The following is an 18,288-nucleotide window of genomic DNA, read 5'->3' as shown; positions in this document are numbered from 1 at the left end:
TGGAGGAAATCACCAGAACAACTAAAATCAAGCAGACATATGGATATATCTGAAATGAGGACAGGTGCGTAGGGGACTTTGCTTTCTACACTCTGTGGGTTTTTAATTAATTGTATATGTTATTTTACTAACAATTTTAAAGAAGAGTAGGGGGTATAGGGAATGCATTCAATGTGTCATCCATCGCCTGCCCCTGCCCTTCCTAACTTCTTTCCCTATTGTTCTCTGGAAACTGCTATCTCTGAAGAGATACAGACAAGGTGGCAGTGTAGACATTGGTCAGGGGGCAGGGGGGTGAGGTCAGGAACCTGGTCTAGGATGGGCATCCTGAGACGGAGCAAGAGGGTAAGGACTTCTCATGGATAGAAGGTCTGAGAGCAGACAGGGGTCCCCAGCAGAACCGAGGAGCTCCCTCCCAGCCCAGGTGGCAGTACAGCAATGTGCCACACATTCTCAGGAGCTAGGATTTCCGTTAGAGTTTAGCCTTGCCCTCACCACCCCTTATGAGTTCAGACTGTCATACCAGGAAATATCTTCAGCAATGGCTACCATGCCATGTGGATATAACACTTCCCACTTTCACTAATGTATGCAAAGCCCTCTGAATGTGTCAGCGCTCACTTATGTCTATGTGGTAGGTGCTGTCATTATCTGCATTTTGCAGATGAGGAAACTGAGAATCCAAGAGACGATATGCTTCCCCAAGGTCACACAGCTGGCAAGGGCACAGCCAGGATTTGAACCTAGGTCTGCTGACTTCAGAGCCCAAGTTCTTAACCGTTCTTGTGCTGCTGGAGGACTCAGTCCTTCAGGAAGCAGGAGGGTGCTTCATTCACTTGTCCATCTCCTTTCTGCAGGTCCGGGCTCTGGTAGCAGACTTTTCCATTATCTTCTCCATCCTGCTCTTCTGTGGAATTGATGCCTGTTTTGGTCTGGCAACCCCCAAGCTGCATGTGCCCAGCGTCATCAAGGTTTGCCCCTGGCCCCTGCTACAGGCATTAACTTTGCCTGCCCACCAGCTGCAGTTATTTTCCCCTCTATGCTGATCAAACTTTCATATACTCTTAGCCAAGCGACTTGTGGGTTCTCTGTGTATGCTCCGCCCTTCCTCCCCACAGCCTCGGCGGTGGGGCGGGGATGGGGGGGGGGGACAGTGGGGGGGGTCCCTTGAGATGGTAGGCTGGGGACTTATTCACAGTGAAATGTTGCAGTGTAGCCACTGAAAGGAGAGGGTACTGAAACCCACCCACCAGCCTGGCAGAAGCCCCCCCTGATTTCCATTTAAGGGTCTACAATCCCATGGCTCAGGCAGTCTATAAGCAGGGCCACCTGGGGTCTATTGAAAATGATCCCTTAGAATTCTGATTCTCAAAGTGTGGTCCCCAGACTAATATCACATTATCACCTGGGAACTTACTAGAAATACATATTCTCAGCCCCACCCCAGACCTGTGGAATCAGAAGGTCTGGGAGTGGGACCCAGAGTTCTGTACTTTAACAAGCCGTCCAGGGCTTTCTGGAACCTGCCAGTTTGAGAATCACTGCTGCACAAAGTCCCAGTCAGTCCTGAGTTGGTATTTGCTCCTGGCCAAACTCAAGCCCTGCTCCCTCACAAGGAGCACCATCCACCCGCACTGGGCTTGGAGGTTCTAGAACTGACCCTCCCTGCCTTTGAGGGCTTGACCTCCTCGGTATTACTTCAGGGCTCCTAAAGTAATTTAAACACAGAAAGTACCTCTTTCTCTTAGATAAAACAAAAGATAAATTTCAGCCCAGCCCCTGCACAGATAATCCCTCGTTTCTTTTAAATATGAAATTTATTGTCAAATTGGTTTCCATACAATACCCAGTGCTCCTCCCAACAGGTGCCCTCCTCAATGCCCATCACCCACCCTCTCCTCCCTCCCACTCACCATCAACCCTCAGTTTATTCTCAGTTTTAATCCCTCATTCTTAATATGCAAGTCTGAATTAATGTTTGGTGTTTTACAGAGCATCCTATAATGCTCCCCGGACAGGTGACTCAGAGGAGAGGCAGAAGCGTCAGGCTCTGTATTCTTGCCTGTTGGGTCTCATTCTCGCTTCTTGTTATCTTGCAGTTAGTGACTGCAAGCTCTTTCCTGACAGCCTCTGGCTATGCACCTCCCCATTCCCAACCAATCTCAGGGCAGCTGCCACCAGTGATCTTAGTTCAGCAGACACCATGTCCTTCCCAAGTCTGTCTGCCTCCATGGTCTCTTTAAAGTCGCAGGTGCCTAACATCTTGAAAGGAAAAGATTGCACTCAAAAAGCACCCCAGGTCGGGGGTGGGAGGGCAGGGAGAGTGGGGACCCAGACAGCAAGTGCACTGGGACAAAGGAGAGAGGAAAGTGCCCTTTCCATTTGTTCCGCTCAGCCTACGCGGCCTGACCGAGGTTGGTTCGTGGCCCCCTTTGGGAAGAACCCGTGGTGGGTGTACCTGGCGAGCATCCTGCCTGCCCTGCTGGTGACCATCCTGATCTTCATGGACCAGCAGATCACAGCCGTCATAGTCAACCGGAAGGAGAACAAGCTGAGGGTGAGGCGGGTGCTAGGAGCAGGAACACCACTTCTTTCTTCCCACAAAGTCAGAAGGAAAAAGAAGGAAGATGGTGCTTCTGTCAAAATTTGAGACCATTTACGAAACAAGATATGAGGTCAGAAGACTGTGGAGCTCTGGTGCATGTGTAGGGAAATGTGACCTCCAGATGTAGGTAAGGCCACCAGAGCCAGGGTGACTTGATCCAAGGATCAGGACCAAGCCCAGGGTGGGCTACTGGGCACAGGCTCCTTGTTTCTCCCAAAGTGACCTTCTGGCTCCATGCTTCCTGACAGGAACTTGGGAGTCTGAGCAGATCCTAACGGGAAATTTTGACCTAGAACCATGAGGCAGAAGAGAATCTTAAGCCCTCCTCGCCTCTGCAACTCCCTCCCTGCCCCTGGGTTTGAGGAGATTTGGGCTTCCCTCTCCCCCATCCCAAGACCTACCCCAGCCAAGGCCTCTTGTTCAAGAACTACAGAGATATTATGGCCACTGGTAGGAAAACTTCTTCCCAAGGACCCAAGCCCAAGGCCTCTCCAAGCCTGAACACCCTTCTCCTCACCTTCCTGTGTCCCTTCCCTGGCTCAGCAAATCCTGGGGTTGGGGAGGCCTGAACACTACAGGGTAGCAGCACCCTAAGAGCACCTATTGAATGCTGAGGGGAGCCTTTGAACCGTGTTACACAAAATGGCTGCTTTGGGGAGATTTCTATCTCCCTCACCCCATACCAACCCTCCCCCTGCCCCATGCAGAAGGCTGCTGGCTACCATCTGGACCTGTTTTGGGTGGGCATCCTCATGGCCCTGTGCTCTTTCATGGGGCTCCCCTGGTATGTGGCAGCCACGGTCATCTCCATCGCCCACATCGACAGCCTCAAGATGGAGACGGAGACCAGTGCCCCTGGGGAGCAGCCCCAGTTTCTGGGGGTCAGGTAGGTGGGGAGCAGTGACTGGGGACCGCCTGAGCCGGGGTATTGATTTTGGGAGAAGGGAAGCAGATGTTGCTTTTTTTTTTTTTTTTTTTACCATCGAGGTATCTGGACTAAAAGGGCCCTGCTCTGACAACCCAGGAACTGCAAGGATGGGAGTAATATTCCTGAGGGAGAGAGGAAGGAGACAAAAATTCAGTTCTAAGTAGTGTTTTTTTGGTAATGGATTGCAAGCAGTATCCCACCACAGTCTGTATGCACACTGACCACTCACCTGCATAGGCTACTCAATGTCTCCACATTCCCCTCTGACCTGTCCTTTTGTCTCCTCTTCTTCAAGACCCCCACTACCACTGTCCCCCAACCCCTCTTGTGGGTACAGGTCCTACCCAATTCCCATTCATCCAGAGAGTCTTCCCAGGACCACTGCCACTCCCTAGACTGTGGCGCATGGCCTATTCCCTCAATCCTCCTTCTCTCAAGTCCATGTGAATCCCATACCCGTTACAGGCAGGCATGTGCCTCTTAGGTGCTCTGGGGTGAGCCCACACCAGACACTGGCTGTTCAAAAAGTTTCTCCTCACTACCGTAGGATACCGGGGCTACCCAGCTTCCCTGGGGTGAGCCTTCTCTGGTCAGGGCAGGGTCCCCTCCTGGACCCCTGAGCCCTAGAGGACTGGGCCTGAACAATCTGCCCCCCAGGCCTCAGTTCCCACTTGGGTTGTGCCTGGGCCTGGGCACTCAGGAAAACATATCTGCTCTGCCAGGCCCCCTTCCTCCGATTCCAGCAGCCAGCAGCCAGGCCCCCTTCCTCCGATTCCTCTTAGTCATGCCCCACAAATGTAACATCTTATTACAATCAAGGCAGGGATAATAAGCAATGTATATCCCATTTCATTCTCACAGCAACTCCCAAAGCAGTTGTCATTATCTTTCTTTTGCTGAGGCTGAAGACATTTAGGGCCTTTCCTGATAACTACACACCCAAGTCAGTCTGGCTCAAGTACCTCCACTGTTAGTCACTGCACTGGACAACCTCCCAAATGCCCCTACAAACTGCCTTGGTCAGGGCTCCTCTCCTCCCATGTACCTGTCAGCTGGGCCCAGGCAGCAGGTTTGTTCTCTGGAATGGGGAAACAAGACAGAGGCTAGGGCCTTGGACACAACCTTTAGGTGCACACGGAGGGCCAAAGGGCTAGGATGGTGATGGGGCATCTCCCAGTCCACCGTGACCATGTGCCCTTCTCTTCCAGGGAACAAAGAGTGACCGGCACCATTGTCTTCATCCTGACGGGCATCTCTGTCTTCCTGGCTCCTATCCTGAAGGTAAGGCTCTATACCCTATCTCAGAGCCCTAGCCACCTGAGAAGGCACTGACTTGATGCCTGAGTTGGGGAGAGGGTCGCCACATGAACCCTAAAAGGAAGGACCCAAAGAGATATATTTCATCATCATCCTTGTTTTCTGGAATGTTGCATTGCGTATAATCGGCACCAGGCAAACCTCACTGATCTTTTCCACCTTTCTGGAGGGCATTCTTCCCTCAGAAAGTTTGGCCAAGTTCCATCCTTGCTTGGATCAGAGCTTCCCAAGCAGGTTATGTTTTCCACGTTGTGGTTTATGGCTCACTAGATGCCTCTTTGCTCACCCATTTTCTGAAGTTTAAAACTTACAGAGGGAAGCCTTTTATAGATTATCTTGCGGCCTGTTCTCTGCTCCTCTTCTTACATCTCTTGGGAACATAACTGATTTTCCCCACACAGTTGGAAGCTCCTTTTGCTCATGTCCCTCCAGACCAACTGGAAGAGATGAAATCAAATGGGAGTATATTCAGAGCCTGGGTCCCCAGAACAGTCTCTTTCTGCTCAGATGTCTCTGTCTGTCCAATTCAGCAACTCACCTGTTGTATTCATTTGCTACCATAACACAATTCCACAGACTGGAAAGCATACACAACACTTACTTTCTTACAGTTCTGGAGGCCACAAGTCCATGACCAGAGTGTCGCCAGGTTTGGTTTATTCTGAAGTCAAATATGGGGCAATGTTCATTATTACTCTGGCCATCATGGAAAAGTTTCCACGAGTCTACAGAGCTCCAAAAGCTCTGGTATCATCATTGTGTTCAATGACAAAATGATCTGAAAAGTCCTACCCAAGTTCTTTTATAGTAAGAGTGGAAAAAATACAATATCATTTTATTCACCACCAATTAATCTATTTGATACATTTTATAGCAGAGAAGACCTATCTAGATTTTTCTTGATCATAAGATTTAGGATTTCTCATTTGATTGTATTAAGGTACATACCTTTTTGTTTTGTTTTATTTTATTTATAGTTTTGTACTTTTTTATGAAGATAGGCTTTCAGAGGAAGCCAACAACTTTACACACACTTCTTCAGAGACTGATTCCACCCAAAACAGCTCCTGGGAATGAGAGCTGAAGAGTGTCTTTGAGACAGACCTTCCCCATCACAACCTGACAACTATCTTATTCAAGAGTCTTCCATCTTAACCAAGCAAAAGAAAATCATCTCTAACAACAGCAACAGAAAAAAGAGATAGGCTTTCAAAACAATTGGTTAAGTGATGAAAGCATTACCACTAGCTGACACCAGTACTAAATACTACATTAAATTTAGGTGAAAGAAGAGATATTCTGTATAACCAGTTCAAGAAAACTATGACTTAACCCAGATCTGAGGTCCTAGATTTAATCCCAGCATTTACTTCCAATAAGAAAAATTTTCCATAAAGCTTATTTAACTTTCTGCAACTCTATGTTTGCCCATGCCTGTCAAATTAGGCATAGCTGAGTACCTATCAGCCTTGGAGAACTTAAACTGGAGGGCTATCTACCCAAAACATACTTTAGTTGAGATCTTTAATTCTTGTTTATGTAGCCAAAAGAGGAGAGGTCTCCTGGGTGCTGCAAATTTTAAAGGATCCTAGTTATCAGTGTTTCTATTTTTATCAATGTTTCTAAGTTGGTTATTAACTCTACCTTTGTACCAGTTCATCCAGTAGAATTCTGCTCTAAAGGCTTCTCAAATTTTAATGTGTATAAAAATCACCTGGGAATCTTGTTAAAGAAAGATACTATTATAATACTGTATGTTAACCACACTGGAATTAAAATTGAAACTTAATTTTTGAAAAAGATACTGAGGGGGCGCCTGGGTGGCTCAGACAGTTGAATGCCTGACTTCGGCTCAGGTCACGATCTCGCGGTCCATGAGTTCAAGCCCCGCGTCGAGCTCTGTGTTGCCTGCTCAGAGCCTGGAGCCTGTTTCACATTCTGTGTCTTCCTCTCTCTCTGACCCTCCCCCATTCATGCTCTGTCTCTCTCTGTCTCAAAAATAAATAAACGTTAAAAATTAAAAAAAAAAAAAAGATACTTATTCAGGAGGTCTGGGTGAGACCCAAAACTCTGCATTTTTAACAAGTTCACAGGTCATTCCAATAACATTGGTCCAAAGACTACACTTTGAGCACTAAGGAATGAAATCTCCCCCTTGGTGGATGTATACTAATTTTAGACAGTGATTTTTACTGCTAGAGGACCGGTGTTAATCTTCAGCCCTTTCAACACCAATATGCAAATCTTTGGTTATCTTGCCACACAAGGGCTCTGGGGGATGAGGAGGCCATGTTATCTGACAGGCAGCATAAATGATTTACTCAGTCCATCCCAAACCCTGAAGGTTTGTCTTGTTTCAGGTTTTGCTTGCACCTTGCCACTACTGTTCAGTACTGTAGATTTCAGAAGTCTGCCTCAGGGGAGCCTAGACTATATCAGTAGCTCCCCCTCTGAGCTCCATGAGTTGTTCTCATGGTCTCAGCCTCAAATTATATGGGAGGGCTGTGATGTCTTACGTTTGTGATCATTGTTGATTCCTCCAATAGAGGGTAGAAAGTGGACCCTAGAGGCACCTTTTTTTTTTTTTTTTTTTGGTCACTGTACTGTTTCATTAATACTTGAAAAGAGCCTGTCTTTGGGCATCCAAGGAATATTTGTGCTAATATGGAATTTTAGATCACAGCCCATCACTGGCCAGAGTGTGATGTCATGGGCCTTTGGGATTTGCCAAGAAAGCTGTTTGAGCTTACAAGTGACAGGACAGGAGATAATTTACTAGGGTTGATAGGGGACTTTAGGACCAGGCACTGGTAACTGCAAATTATCTAAGAGTTAGCCCAGTTCTCCTGTTTGATGTGGTTTTCACACAGGGAAGTTTTAAGCCATATAAATTTGTGTTATTACAGACAGTAGCTAAGTCTTTTATTTAAGATTTTATTTCTCTCTCAATTGCTCCCACACTTTGAAAATGATTAGGACAGTGTTGTTCATGGAAAGTTTTTTTTTTTTTACTTTGTTTCATAATTAGGCAAAAATCTCATAAGCCATGTACAAATGGAATGATGCAATGGCCCAGGTTTCCCTTCTTTACTTTAAGATCAATGTCTTGAATTAAAGTTTATGCTTTATAGGTCCAAATCATGGTTTGTGTTTAAAAACTGAACCAAGTCTAATTTATTTTAGATATGCCCAATTTATTTTAAAAGAGCGGTTATTTATTCGGTTGGATTTATGGACATCCTAAATGGCATCTAAAAGTTGGGTACAGGACTTGTGTTCTGCCACATGTTCCAATATGACAACCCTGGAATCGAGGCAGAGTCTTGTTCCCAATGGTAAGCCCAAGGGGCAGATAAAGGGAAGGATGAAAGAAGCAGAAACACAGCTTAGAGAGACAGTAGAGAAATACCTCAAAAGCTTCTAAAGAGTCATAATGATGTCTGTAGAACAGTGTGAATGATATGTATGATCCCATTTTTTAAAAAGCTAACAAACTGCCTATGAGCATGACTGGAAGGAAAGATGCCACCAAACCATATACACATCTGTTTTGCTTCTTTTTAAAATCCATTTGTGTGTGGTATATGATTTTTGTTAATCAGCAGGTACTCTCTGCTAATGTAGGTCAGCTCACTAAAGGTTCCCACAGCAATGCAGCTTTTTTGGGGTGGGAGGCAGTCTTCCGCTGGGGCTGGAAGTGGAAAGAAGCTGACAAGAATAAACAGGGGGGTTTTCTATGGAGCTTTCCCATGTTCCAGAAGGTGTGTCTTCAGCCAAAGCACATGGCTTCTGCAGGGACCAAAAGAGGGCAGCCAGGCTGGAAGAGCAGCTGCACAGAAAGAAGGGGGCAGGTCAGCCCTTCCCATGACACTGGCTCCAGATCAGTGCTCAGAGGCTCAGTTCCCCAGAACATCCCACTCCTCCATGGCTAGGGGCAAGCTGAGGGAGGCCAGGCTGCCTGTGACTTGGCAGGCACTGTCGTGCAGAAGAGGGCAGCCAACAGCCTGCCCCTGGCCGAAGCCGGGTCCAAAGCTCCGCATCCCTGTCTCATTTCAGTACATCCCCTTGCCCGTGCTGTATGGAGTCTTCCTCTACATGGGCGTGGCCTCCCTGAATGGCATCCAGGTAAGGTTCTCCCCACCCCAACCACCGCCAGGCTGATTGGATGGGAGTCAGCTGCCATGTTGCCCAAACCCCAAGTGCTTGCTTTCCCAGCGCCGTGTAAGAATAATGGTGATAAAGATACTGCCATTTACCGTGTGCCAAGTAAAATAACTATATCGGGCACTTTATAGGTCTTCTATAGTGAAATCTATATAAATAGGTGCTGTGTTACCTATTTTACAGATGAGCAAATAGGCTCAGGATTCAAAACCCTGATGGGTCTGACTCCAATGAGCATTTCACTACATCTCTCTCTTCTCTAAGGCAACTCTGGCGGAAGAAAACATTTTGTTTTGTTCTTTATTTACCGTGATGCACCAGATGTCTTGGATAGTTTGTGTTGCAATTAGTTGCATTTTCCTTGAATGTGCATAGTTTTCATTTGTGGCCCACTCCTCGGGCAGGTCTCAGGCCCCCCTCCCAGACCTCCAGTCCCCTCCGGTGCGGCCTTAGTACCGACAAGGGTCTACCTTCTATGAGACCCTGCCGCAGCACCCTTTCCCCCAGTCCCAAGCTCCCAGCAAGGCCACCTCACTCAAGGTGTCCTCACCACCTGGCTGAGCCTTGCACTCTCAACAGTTCTGGGAACGCTGCAAGCTCTTCCTGATGCCAGCCAAGCACCAGCCAGACCACGCCTTTTTGCGGCACGTGCCCCTGCGCCGAATCCACCTCTTCACCCTGGTGCAAATACTCTGCCTGGCGGTGCTCTGGATCCTCAAGTCCACGATGGCCGCCATCATCTTCCCGGTCATGGTAAGGTGGGCGTGGGCTCCCCATCCTGCTCAGCGGATTGGCCCTGGGCAGGTGTCCGCGGGGAGTTCCACCGTCGCAGATGGTCTGACTCTCTCAGGGTCACAGAGGCAAGCACGGAACAAGATTCGCATCGTGAGTGCAGGCCAGACGGAGCAGCGTGGGGGGGGGGGGTGCCAAAGTGGGGGGGGGGATGGTCCCCCGCTGGGGGCGGGCCCACAGGCCTCCACCCAGCTCAGTTTCAGGCACTCAGCAAAATGCAAAAGCCCACCAACCTACCGGCTCTGGGATAGAATGGAGAAGCTGGGCAAAGTCAACAAGGACACAAAGTCCCCACTGTCAAAATTCAAACCAAGTGCAGAGGAACACCCGTACTAAATAGATATAACTCTTTTAACTATTCAAAATAACAATTTGAAAAGATAAGTGGGTGGGGAGGAGAACTAGAGCCAAAGAGTAAGAATTTCATAGTCTAATGTCACGAACGTGAGGTTTGGTGAAGTTGTGGAAAGTGCAGGAGATTCTTTGACTATTCTTGAAATTTTATATAATCTTGAAATTATTCCAGAATTAAAAGCGAAAAGAACAGCCAATAACATGTTGCATCAGGCCCCTAGATAATCCCACCCTGCTGGGGGTAGGGGCTGGGGGTGGGGGGGAGGCGGTTACTGCTGGAGCCTGTGGGTTAGTACTTAGGGAAAGCCCTGGGTGGGCCCCAAAGCCTGGCAGGGCCAGACTAGAGGCCAAAGTGAGGATGCAGAGGTGGGATTTGTAATGTGCTTGCCTGGGATTCTCAACCCTGGGTGACCACTAGAATCACTCGGGAGCTTTTTAAAATTGTGTGCCCAGACCTCACCCCAGCTCAATTAAATCAGTATCTTTTGGGGAAACCCAGGCATTGGTATTTGTAATATACCAGGTGAGCATAAATATGCAGTCAAGGAAAGGGAAATGGATCCTCCCCAATGGAGCCCTCATGGGGTTCAGTGTTAACAAGGAGAAATGAAATTATAGTCACAATTAGCATGTATGGAGTGCTGTTTCATTTAGTCCACACTAGACCTGAAGTACTATTACTAATCCTACTTTACAGGTGAGAAAGCTGAGGCTCAGAGAGCGTGCGTAAGTTACCCAGCTCACACAACAATGAGGAGCAGAGCCAAGATTCCCCTACATTCCCTTCATTGATTTTTTTTTTAATTTATTTACACGCAGTAAAATTCATTCTGTGGTTCTGAGTTTTGACAAATGCACAGAGTAGTGGTTCCGCAACCACAGCCATGATAGAAAATAGTTCCATCACCCCTAAAATGCCCTCATGCCATTTCTATGCAGGCAGTGCCTCTTCCCACCCCTGTCCCTAGCAACCACTATTTTGTTTTCAGAGCCAGGATTTTCAAAACCCAGGTCTGTCCACTTCCCTAGATCTACTTGCTCTCTAGAAAGGGTCAGTGAGGAGCCAGAGTTAAATTCAACTGAATGGTTTTCTCCCTGATCTCATTTAATGACCAGTTCTTGGTAGTGAAGGGGCAATATTTATAACTAGTTACTCTGAGCCCATTGAGTCTATTGAAAGGCCAGTATTTAATCTTCCCCAAAGTGCACATGTGTTTTCCCTTTAATTCATTTATCCCGAACAGAGCCAAACTTTCTAGACTTTACTGTAAAAACTCCTGATGTCCCAGTACACTTTATTCAGTATGCTTTATACTTTGTTAGCAGAGAGATTGGCAGCTCTCAGAAATAGGGACAGTGGGTCTCAAAATGTGATCTTTGATCCAGAAATATCCATATCTCCTGGGAACTTGTTAGAGATTCAGATCCTCAGGCCCCACCCCAGACCTGCTGAATGACAACCTCTGGGGGTGGCACCCAGCAGTGTGTGTATTCACAAGTCCTCCAGGTGTTTCGATGGAAGCTCAAGTTTAAGGACCACTGATTTAAAGAATAACTGTAGTTCTTTAGTCCTTGGTCCTCAGCTGCAACAGGCTCCCTTCCCTGGGTCACTGATAGGCTTTGTTAGTCAACTGAGGAAAGACCAGATGAGAGGAACCAAGCTGGGCAGAAGGTGAATGATGGTTTGTGGGAGCTCTGAGATGGCTCCAAAGGCACCAGAAAAAGTCCCTGAGTATAGCTGACTGAGAGAGAAAAAACAATGTCTGACTTTGGGGCCTTGAGCCCATGTTTTTCTCTGAACTCTCACCACAGATCCTGGGCCTCATCATCGTTCGAAGGCTTCTGGACCTCATCTTCTCCCAGCATGATTTGGCCTGGATTGACAATATCCTCCCAGAGAAAGAGAAGAAGGAGACGGATAAGAAGAAGAAGAGAAGGAAAGGGGTCCCTGAGGACAGTGATGAGGAGGTGGGGAGGACATGAGGCCAGGGTCAAGGGAAAAGATCAAGAAACCCTCCCTCCATTTCTGGCAGGGTCAAGGAGGAGGTAGCTTCTCAAGTGGTCAGCTGTGATCACCTGGGCCCAATCCAGGATGAGCTGAGGCTTCTCCTCATACTGGTGTGGGATGCTGAGAGCTTGTTTGCTTATGTGAATATTCTCAGGGAGGGCCACAGTGAATGAACCCCCCCCCCCCCCCCCAATCCAGGGAAAGGCTGGTTGCCATGCCCACTCTTTCCCATTTCTGTGAGTTCCTGGGGCCATTATCAACAGCAGTGCAGGTCCTTGATGGAACAGGGCAGAAGACTCAGCTCCATCCTGGAGATTATGAGGACTGATCTCCAAAGAATAGAGCAGACCTCAGGGGAGAAGTCTGATGGGTACCCACATCAGTAGACTAGACTCCTGGACAGTTGTAAGTACTGGGGGACAAGGTTTGCTTGGCCTGCCCTTGGGATATTAGGGAAGAAGGTGGGGGGAGAGGCTATGTCCTCACTGAAAGGAGAGTGGCTACATTCCTCAGATGCTGGGGACCACCTGGTTGCCCCATCTACCCTTCTTCTCTCATGCTTCTTTCCCATCCCACCCCCATAACACCCAGGGAGTCAAGAGACAGGAAGCCAGTCCAGAGCTTACAGTAAATCACAAAATGTTAATCAGGAAGATTATCTAGTTCAAGTGCTTATTACAGATGATGAAATGGTCCCCCAAAAGGGAAGTAGTTTACCCAAGATGGACATATGGCTAAATGTCTAAAAGGGAATTAAGAAAACTGTTCCTGACTTTGAATTTGATCATTTCCAATATGCTAAGCTACCCATGCCATCTCCTAACACCATGCCTGTCCTTGCATTCTCCCGGTTTGACCTGAACCCACATTTCTGCATCTATCTTGAACTGTTCTAGTGATTTTGCCTTTTGCAGATCAGAGCTGTTCACAGACAGATCCTTGATTAGTGGCAATCAAACCATCTTCTGATGGTAGTGATAGACCCAAACTCCCCTTGTCCTTAATTACTTTCCTCTTCAAGAGGCCCATCATTCATTCACATGTTTTTCATTGGTGATTTAGTTGGTTTGCAAAGATAGGCTTGAGAACAAAGAAACGGAGAATCTAAGTGCCTTTTAAAGACAAATACTTATTCTTTCATTGATTCATTCAATAAATATTTGAGTGGCTACCACGTGCCAGGAACTTCTGCAGGGTTGGGGAAAAGCATGAAAAATTCAATGGAAAAATGGGATTCGATTTACATAAATTCATTTTACACGTGTCTTTACAGCAACACCAGCCATTGTGTGAGATTCACTCCCAAGAGATTGGTAACTCTAACAGTTGAAACTGTTCTGATCAATAACGTTCCTGGAAGAGTTCTGTCTTGTCTAGGACAGCAGGCTAACTATGATTGCCCCTCAGCGGGCCCCACGGTATTTGTAGCACCTCCTAAGTGTTTAGATGTAAAGAGGATGGTGGTTGGCACACATTGTGGTGCATGTATTTTCCATCTTGGCAAGAAAGCCAAAGCTGTTGTATTGCTGGTGTTTATCAGCTTTTCCCACTGTTTCTCTCCAGCCCCAGTTCCCTCCTCCCTCAGTTATAAAGATTCCCATGGAAAGTGTCCAGTCAGATCCCCAAAATGGTATCCACTGCATTGCCAGTAAGTAAAACACATGGTGTCTCTCCCTTCCTACTTACTACTAATCCTCCAGCTCTTCCTCCAAGGAACTTTCATCTTTAATTCAGGGGGATCTAATAGTCTTAGAAGCTAGAGGACTCCTGTAGTAGGCAGAGTTCAATGAGAACTGGGTCACAAGGACTGAGACTTCAACCAAATAGAAACCCAGAATCAAACCCTGCAGACACCAGTGATCAATCTTCACTTCCATTTAGGCAAAGTCCTTCATTCCTTCCTTTCCCCTGGTGCCTCCTGATGTCTATGGCACTACCTGGCCCTCTCTTGAATCATTTCAGACCACATTTACCCAATCCTGAATCCCTGAGCCTCCCATGTTTTCCAGTGGTTATTGAAAATGATTGGGAGTTCAAATCCCAGCTGAGTTGTCTCCTTTAGAGAAATAGTATAGCATTGGGATCACAAATTTTTGTCAGAAGGGGAGGTTTTAGTGGTTGGGCTGTGCTTCCATATGAATCACAGGTACCTTCCTCCTGCTGAAATGGAGGCTGTCTGGGAGAGATGGGGCTTTGCTTACGAAGATCCTGGGGGATCTGTGGCTGCCTTTACCCCCTCCCAGCATCAGCGCCTTCCCAGTGGACACTTCTGTCAAGACAACATAGCCTTGTCTGAGAGTAATCAGAAAGATTCCACTTGAGTCCTGACTCCAGTGCTCCTAATATAGGACTTGCCACTTTTCTAAAGGACCCAGATTAGAATCCTGCCAGGGCCCTTGAAGGGCTTCCCATCACTCTCTGTCAGAGGTACCTTTCCTTTTTTGTTTCTAATTCTCCTTCCTCCTTGCCATTTGTATATTTCCATCACCCTTTCTCACTCTTCCCTGGCCCCGCCCATGCCTCACACCCACCTAACCTGGCTGAGAACCGTCTGGTGAAGTCACCCATCCCTGTGAGACCCCTGAATTTCTCTCGTGTAGTGTTGGCCATAGGGATTAGAGAATAGGAAGGAGGGTGAGGGAGGCACTGGAGAAAGGCCTTCTCCAGTATAGTCCTCAAACCTGCTCCACAACTGACATTTTAATTTTCCTGCCAGGAAAAAGATCTTCCAGTTGGAGTTACTCATTCTGATTCTTCCTTCAGTGACTCAGACCTTGACCGAAGGTAATGGCCATGAGGTAGACTCCTTGGGTTTTAGATAAGAGACTAAGCAATGGCCTGGAAGGCTGAGGTCCTAGGATTTCTCAGGCTAGCCAGTGTCTCAGTAAAGGCCTTTGCTGGTCCACCAGCAGTGGAGAGACATAGTTATTGGGGTCAAGTAACAAGTATGACATAACATGATTACAATATAAAAGGTACTCAACTTTAGAAAAGGAAATTTTTACAGAATACTACATAGAATGAAAACTGAAAATACTGGGGGAAAAGAATATAGAGAAAAACTACACATTACTTAAGTATAGATTATTGAATGCCAGGATAAAAGCAGGTCTAAGAATCAAAACACCAGGTACTCCAATACCAGTGGAATAAAGTAACAGTATGGTTAATTAGCAAAGGGCAGAAAGGCTATCAAAGAAAGCTATCTAAATATCAAAGATCAAGTGGAGGGGTGCCTGCCTGGCCCAGTCAGTGGAGCAAATGACTCTTGATCTTGGGGTTGTGAGTTCAAGCCCCACGTTGGGCGTAGTAATCTTTTAAGAAAAAAGATTAAATGGAGGTAATAGTCAAGAAAGGATTCCAGGCCATTTCCAGGAGCCCCTCTGCCAAATGTGATACCTTGGTGTTCTGAATGAGAAGCCATGAAAAAAGTGGGGCAACCTGATGACTGAAAACACAGAAGTCTCGAAAATGGAAAAGAGAAATCCAGGGGCAAGAAAGTCGGCCTCAGTTATTACTGGGAAGATGGTAGGGCGCTCCTACATGGTGCTCTAAACTGGACAGGAATCACTGTACTACGTCACCCATGAGCAAAAGCACAGGCTATCCCAAGTCCAGAGGCAGATGAATCTCCACACTCAGATGGCACTCATTCAAGAGATTTTAGAAAACTGAGAAGTCAAGGCTGTTCCCACATTGCTAGGATGAGAAGACAGATCTCACTGTAACAGCCTCCCTAAGCAGCAGACCCAAGGCCCAGGGGTATCACATGTCCCAGTTATATCTCTGCCTGGCTTCTCATTCCACCCCTCAGGTTAGGATTCTACACCATTACAAATGCCACAGATTTTTAACATACGAAGGTATTAAGAGAAAAGCAGTCTATCTGGATCTATTTTCTTTTATTTAAAAAAATTTTTTTTCAACGTGTATTTATTTTTGGGACAGAGAGAGACAGAGCATGAACGGGGGAGGGGCAGAGAGAGAGGGAGACACAGAATCGGAAACAGGCTCCAGGCTCTGAGCCATCAGCCCAGAGCCTGATGCGGGGCTCGAACTCACGGACCGCGAGATCATGACCTGGCTGAAGTCGGACGCTTAACCGACTGCGCCACCCAGGCGCCCCTGGATCTATTTTCATTTTTTTTTTTTTTTCAACGTTTGTTTATTTTTGGGACAGAGAGAGACAGAGCATGAACGGGGGAGGGGCAGAGAGAGAGGGAGACACAGAATCGGAAACAGGCTCCAGGCTCCGAGCCATCAGCCCAGAGCCCGACGCGGGGCTCGAACTCACGGACCGCGAGATCGTGACCTGGCTGAAGTCGGACGCTTAACCGACTGCGCCACCCAGGCGCCCCTCTATTTTCATTTTTAAGTAGCCTACACCAAATTGAATCTCTGTCCCAATTTCAGTCCATGGAGAGAAAATTTGGACCAGGATAGAGGATTTTCAAAAATCTGTTAAATTGTACAAAACCTGGGACAAGATCAGAAATGGAGAAAATTTGATAATTGGTGATGGCACCTCCCAACTATCCTGGTGTTTTACCGTATCTATGGAAGTAGGTGGAAGCAGAGACCACTAAACAGGATTCTCCGTTTCAGTGGCGGAAAAGGCTCAGCAACACCATCTAGTTTAACAAAGATTAAGCATCTGTGATCCACCAGCATGATGCTTAATCCCTGGGGATATACAAAGACAGGCCTATGAACAAAGACATACAGCACCATGTGCCAAGAACAGTGGAGCGCATGGAAGAGAAAGGTCAGTGTCTAAGGGAGGGATTTGCCTTATCTAGAGAGTCTGGGAATGATAAATAGGAGTCTGCCAGTTACACAGAGTAAAGAAGAAAAGAGGCAGAAGAAGGGCATTTCAGGCAATGGGAACATGCCTGAAATACTATTTGAAAATATACACATGGCGAAGACTGCTGGGATAAGCAGGCCATCAAACTAGAAGTAATCAGGAGTGCAAACATAAAAGGCCCTGTCTGCCACTGAGGAGCTTGGATTCTAACTTTTGGACAGCAGGAATCACAGAAAGACCTGTGATCCAGAAAGTTCACCTTAGCAATAATGTGAAGACCAGGCTGAAACTCATGGCGAGACTAGCTAAGCAACCACAGCTGAAGGCCAAGTGCAGAGGATGCCACTCATTCCCAGGACGTGTTAAGAGTTCATAAGCAAAGACAACTATTTGCACTAGAGCCTGCCCTGGGGCATAGCAGTTGAAAACACCCAGTACTAGATAAGTCACTCTTCCCTCCCTCTTTTTCTCATTCAGCATCACTTTGCACTTCAGAATTTCCTGTCCAGCTTCACCTGCTTTCAACTACTCACAGAGCCCAGTGTTCATGGTGCCACAGGTGAAGATAGAAATGGAGTCAGACTGTGACTTCACAGATGTGGACAGATATGGAAGAGAAACTGACGGCGAGACCACCCTCTAGGACGCAGCTTCCCCCAGATGTGGTTTAATCTTCACTGTGGAAGGACATGGTTTAATCTTCATTGTGAGGTCGGGGCCGAATCCCTGAACTTCCCTGTGCTGGTTTCCTTATTTGCCAAACCGAGGGTCACTCCACTGGATAAAAAACTGACCTGTGGGTGAAAAGTACTACTTATGTGCAAAGCTATCTCCTTTTTGTAGTTATGAAAACAACAAAGGAAACATACTTTATTTTAAAATGCCGTCCAGGATAGAAATTATAACATGTCTTGAAATGAAAAAAATGCTTGCCTCCCCAAATTATAGCTAGGATAAAGGGGCAATAGTAAATTTTTATTAAAACAAATATCAATTAGATTTTTTTTTAAGTTTAGATTTTAAAGTATCTAGATGGTCTTGAAAGAACTATTAAAATGTTCACACTTCAGTACACCAACGTTGGAAAATTTGTTTTGCAACTTGGCATTGGGAAGAAATATTTTAAAGGTCCTATCTTTCCCTATCTCATTCAGTTTTCAAAGGGTCATTTGTCAAGTCTGAACCATCTGCATGCATTGCGGCCTTGTTCCAGCACAGAAGTGTGACTGGAGCTTTCCCAGATTGAAAAGCCAGTTGTGAAAGTCTGTTAATGAAAGAACCAACACATTAGAGTGGGTAAATGTTTCTAAAAT

General features: G+C 46.7%; 1 protein-coding gene across 3 annotated transcripts in view; it reads left to right on the top strand.

The window, feature by feature from the left end:
* The window catches only part of SLC4A5 (solute carrier family 4 member 5), a 67,570-nt gene extending 49,549 nt beyond the window's left edge, over positions 1–18,021 (top strand). The window contains exons 15-24 of one of the 3 annotated variants that reach the window (XM_036064393.1): positions 858–971; positions 2,396–2,557; positions 3,313–3,491; positions 4,742–4,814; positions 8,907–8,975; positions 9,594–9,767; positions 11,973–12,128; positions 13,732–13,816; positions 14,885–14,952; positions 17,471–17,527. In XM_036064393.1, coding sequence (XP_035920286.1) covers positions 858–971; positions 2,396–2,557; positions 3,313–3,491; positions 4,742–4,814; positions 8,907–8,975; positions 9,594–9,767; positions 11,973–12,128; positions 13,732–13,816; positions 14,885–14,919 — 1,047 coding nt within the window. In that variant the 3' untranslated portion in view covers positions 14,920–14,952; positions 17,471–17,527. Of the gene's footprint in view, positions 1–857; positions 972–2,395; positions 2,558–3,312; positions 3,492–4,741; positions 4,815–8,906; positions 8,976–9,593; positions 9,768–11,972; positions 12,129–13,731; positions 13,817–14,884; positions 14,953–17,452 lie in introns of all 3 variants that reach the window. The other 2 variants (XM_036064394.1, XM_032592778.2) reach the window with 2 other exon arrangements.
* Positions 18,022–18,288: the final 267 nt, after the last annotated feature.

This window comes from Lynx canadensis, chromosome A3 (assembly GCF_007474595.2).
Source record: "Lynx canadensis isolate LIC74 chromosome A3, mLynCan4.pri.v2, whole genome shotgun sequence".
NCBI classification, from domain to species: domain Eukaryota; kingdom Metazoa; phylum Chordata; class Mammalia; order Carnivora; family Felidae; genus Lynx; species Lynx canadensis.
The sequence above is the reverse complement of the archived record's forward strand: the minus strand, read 5'-3'. Positions and strand labels throughout refer to the sequence as shown.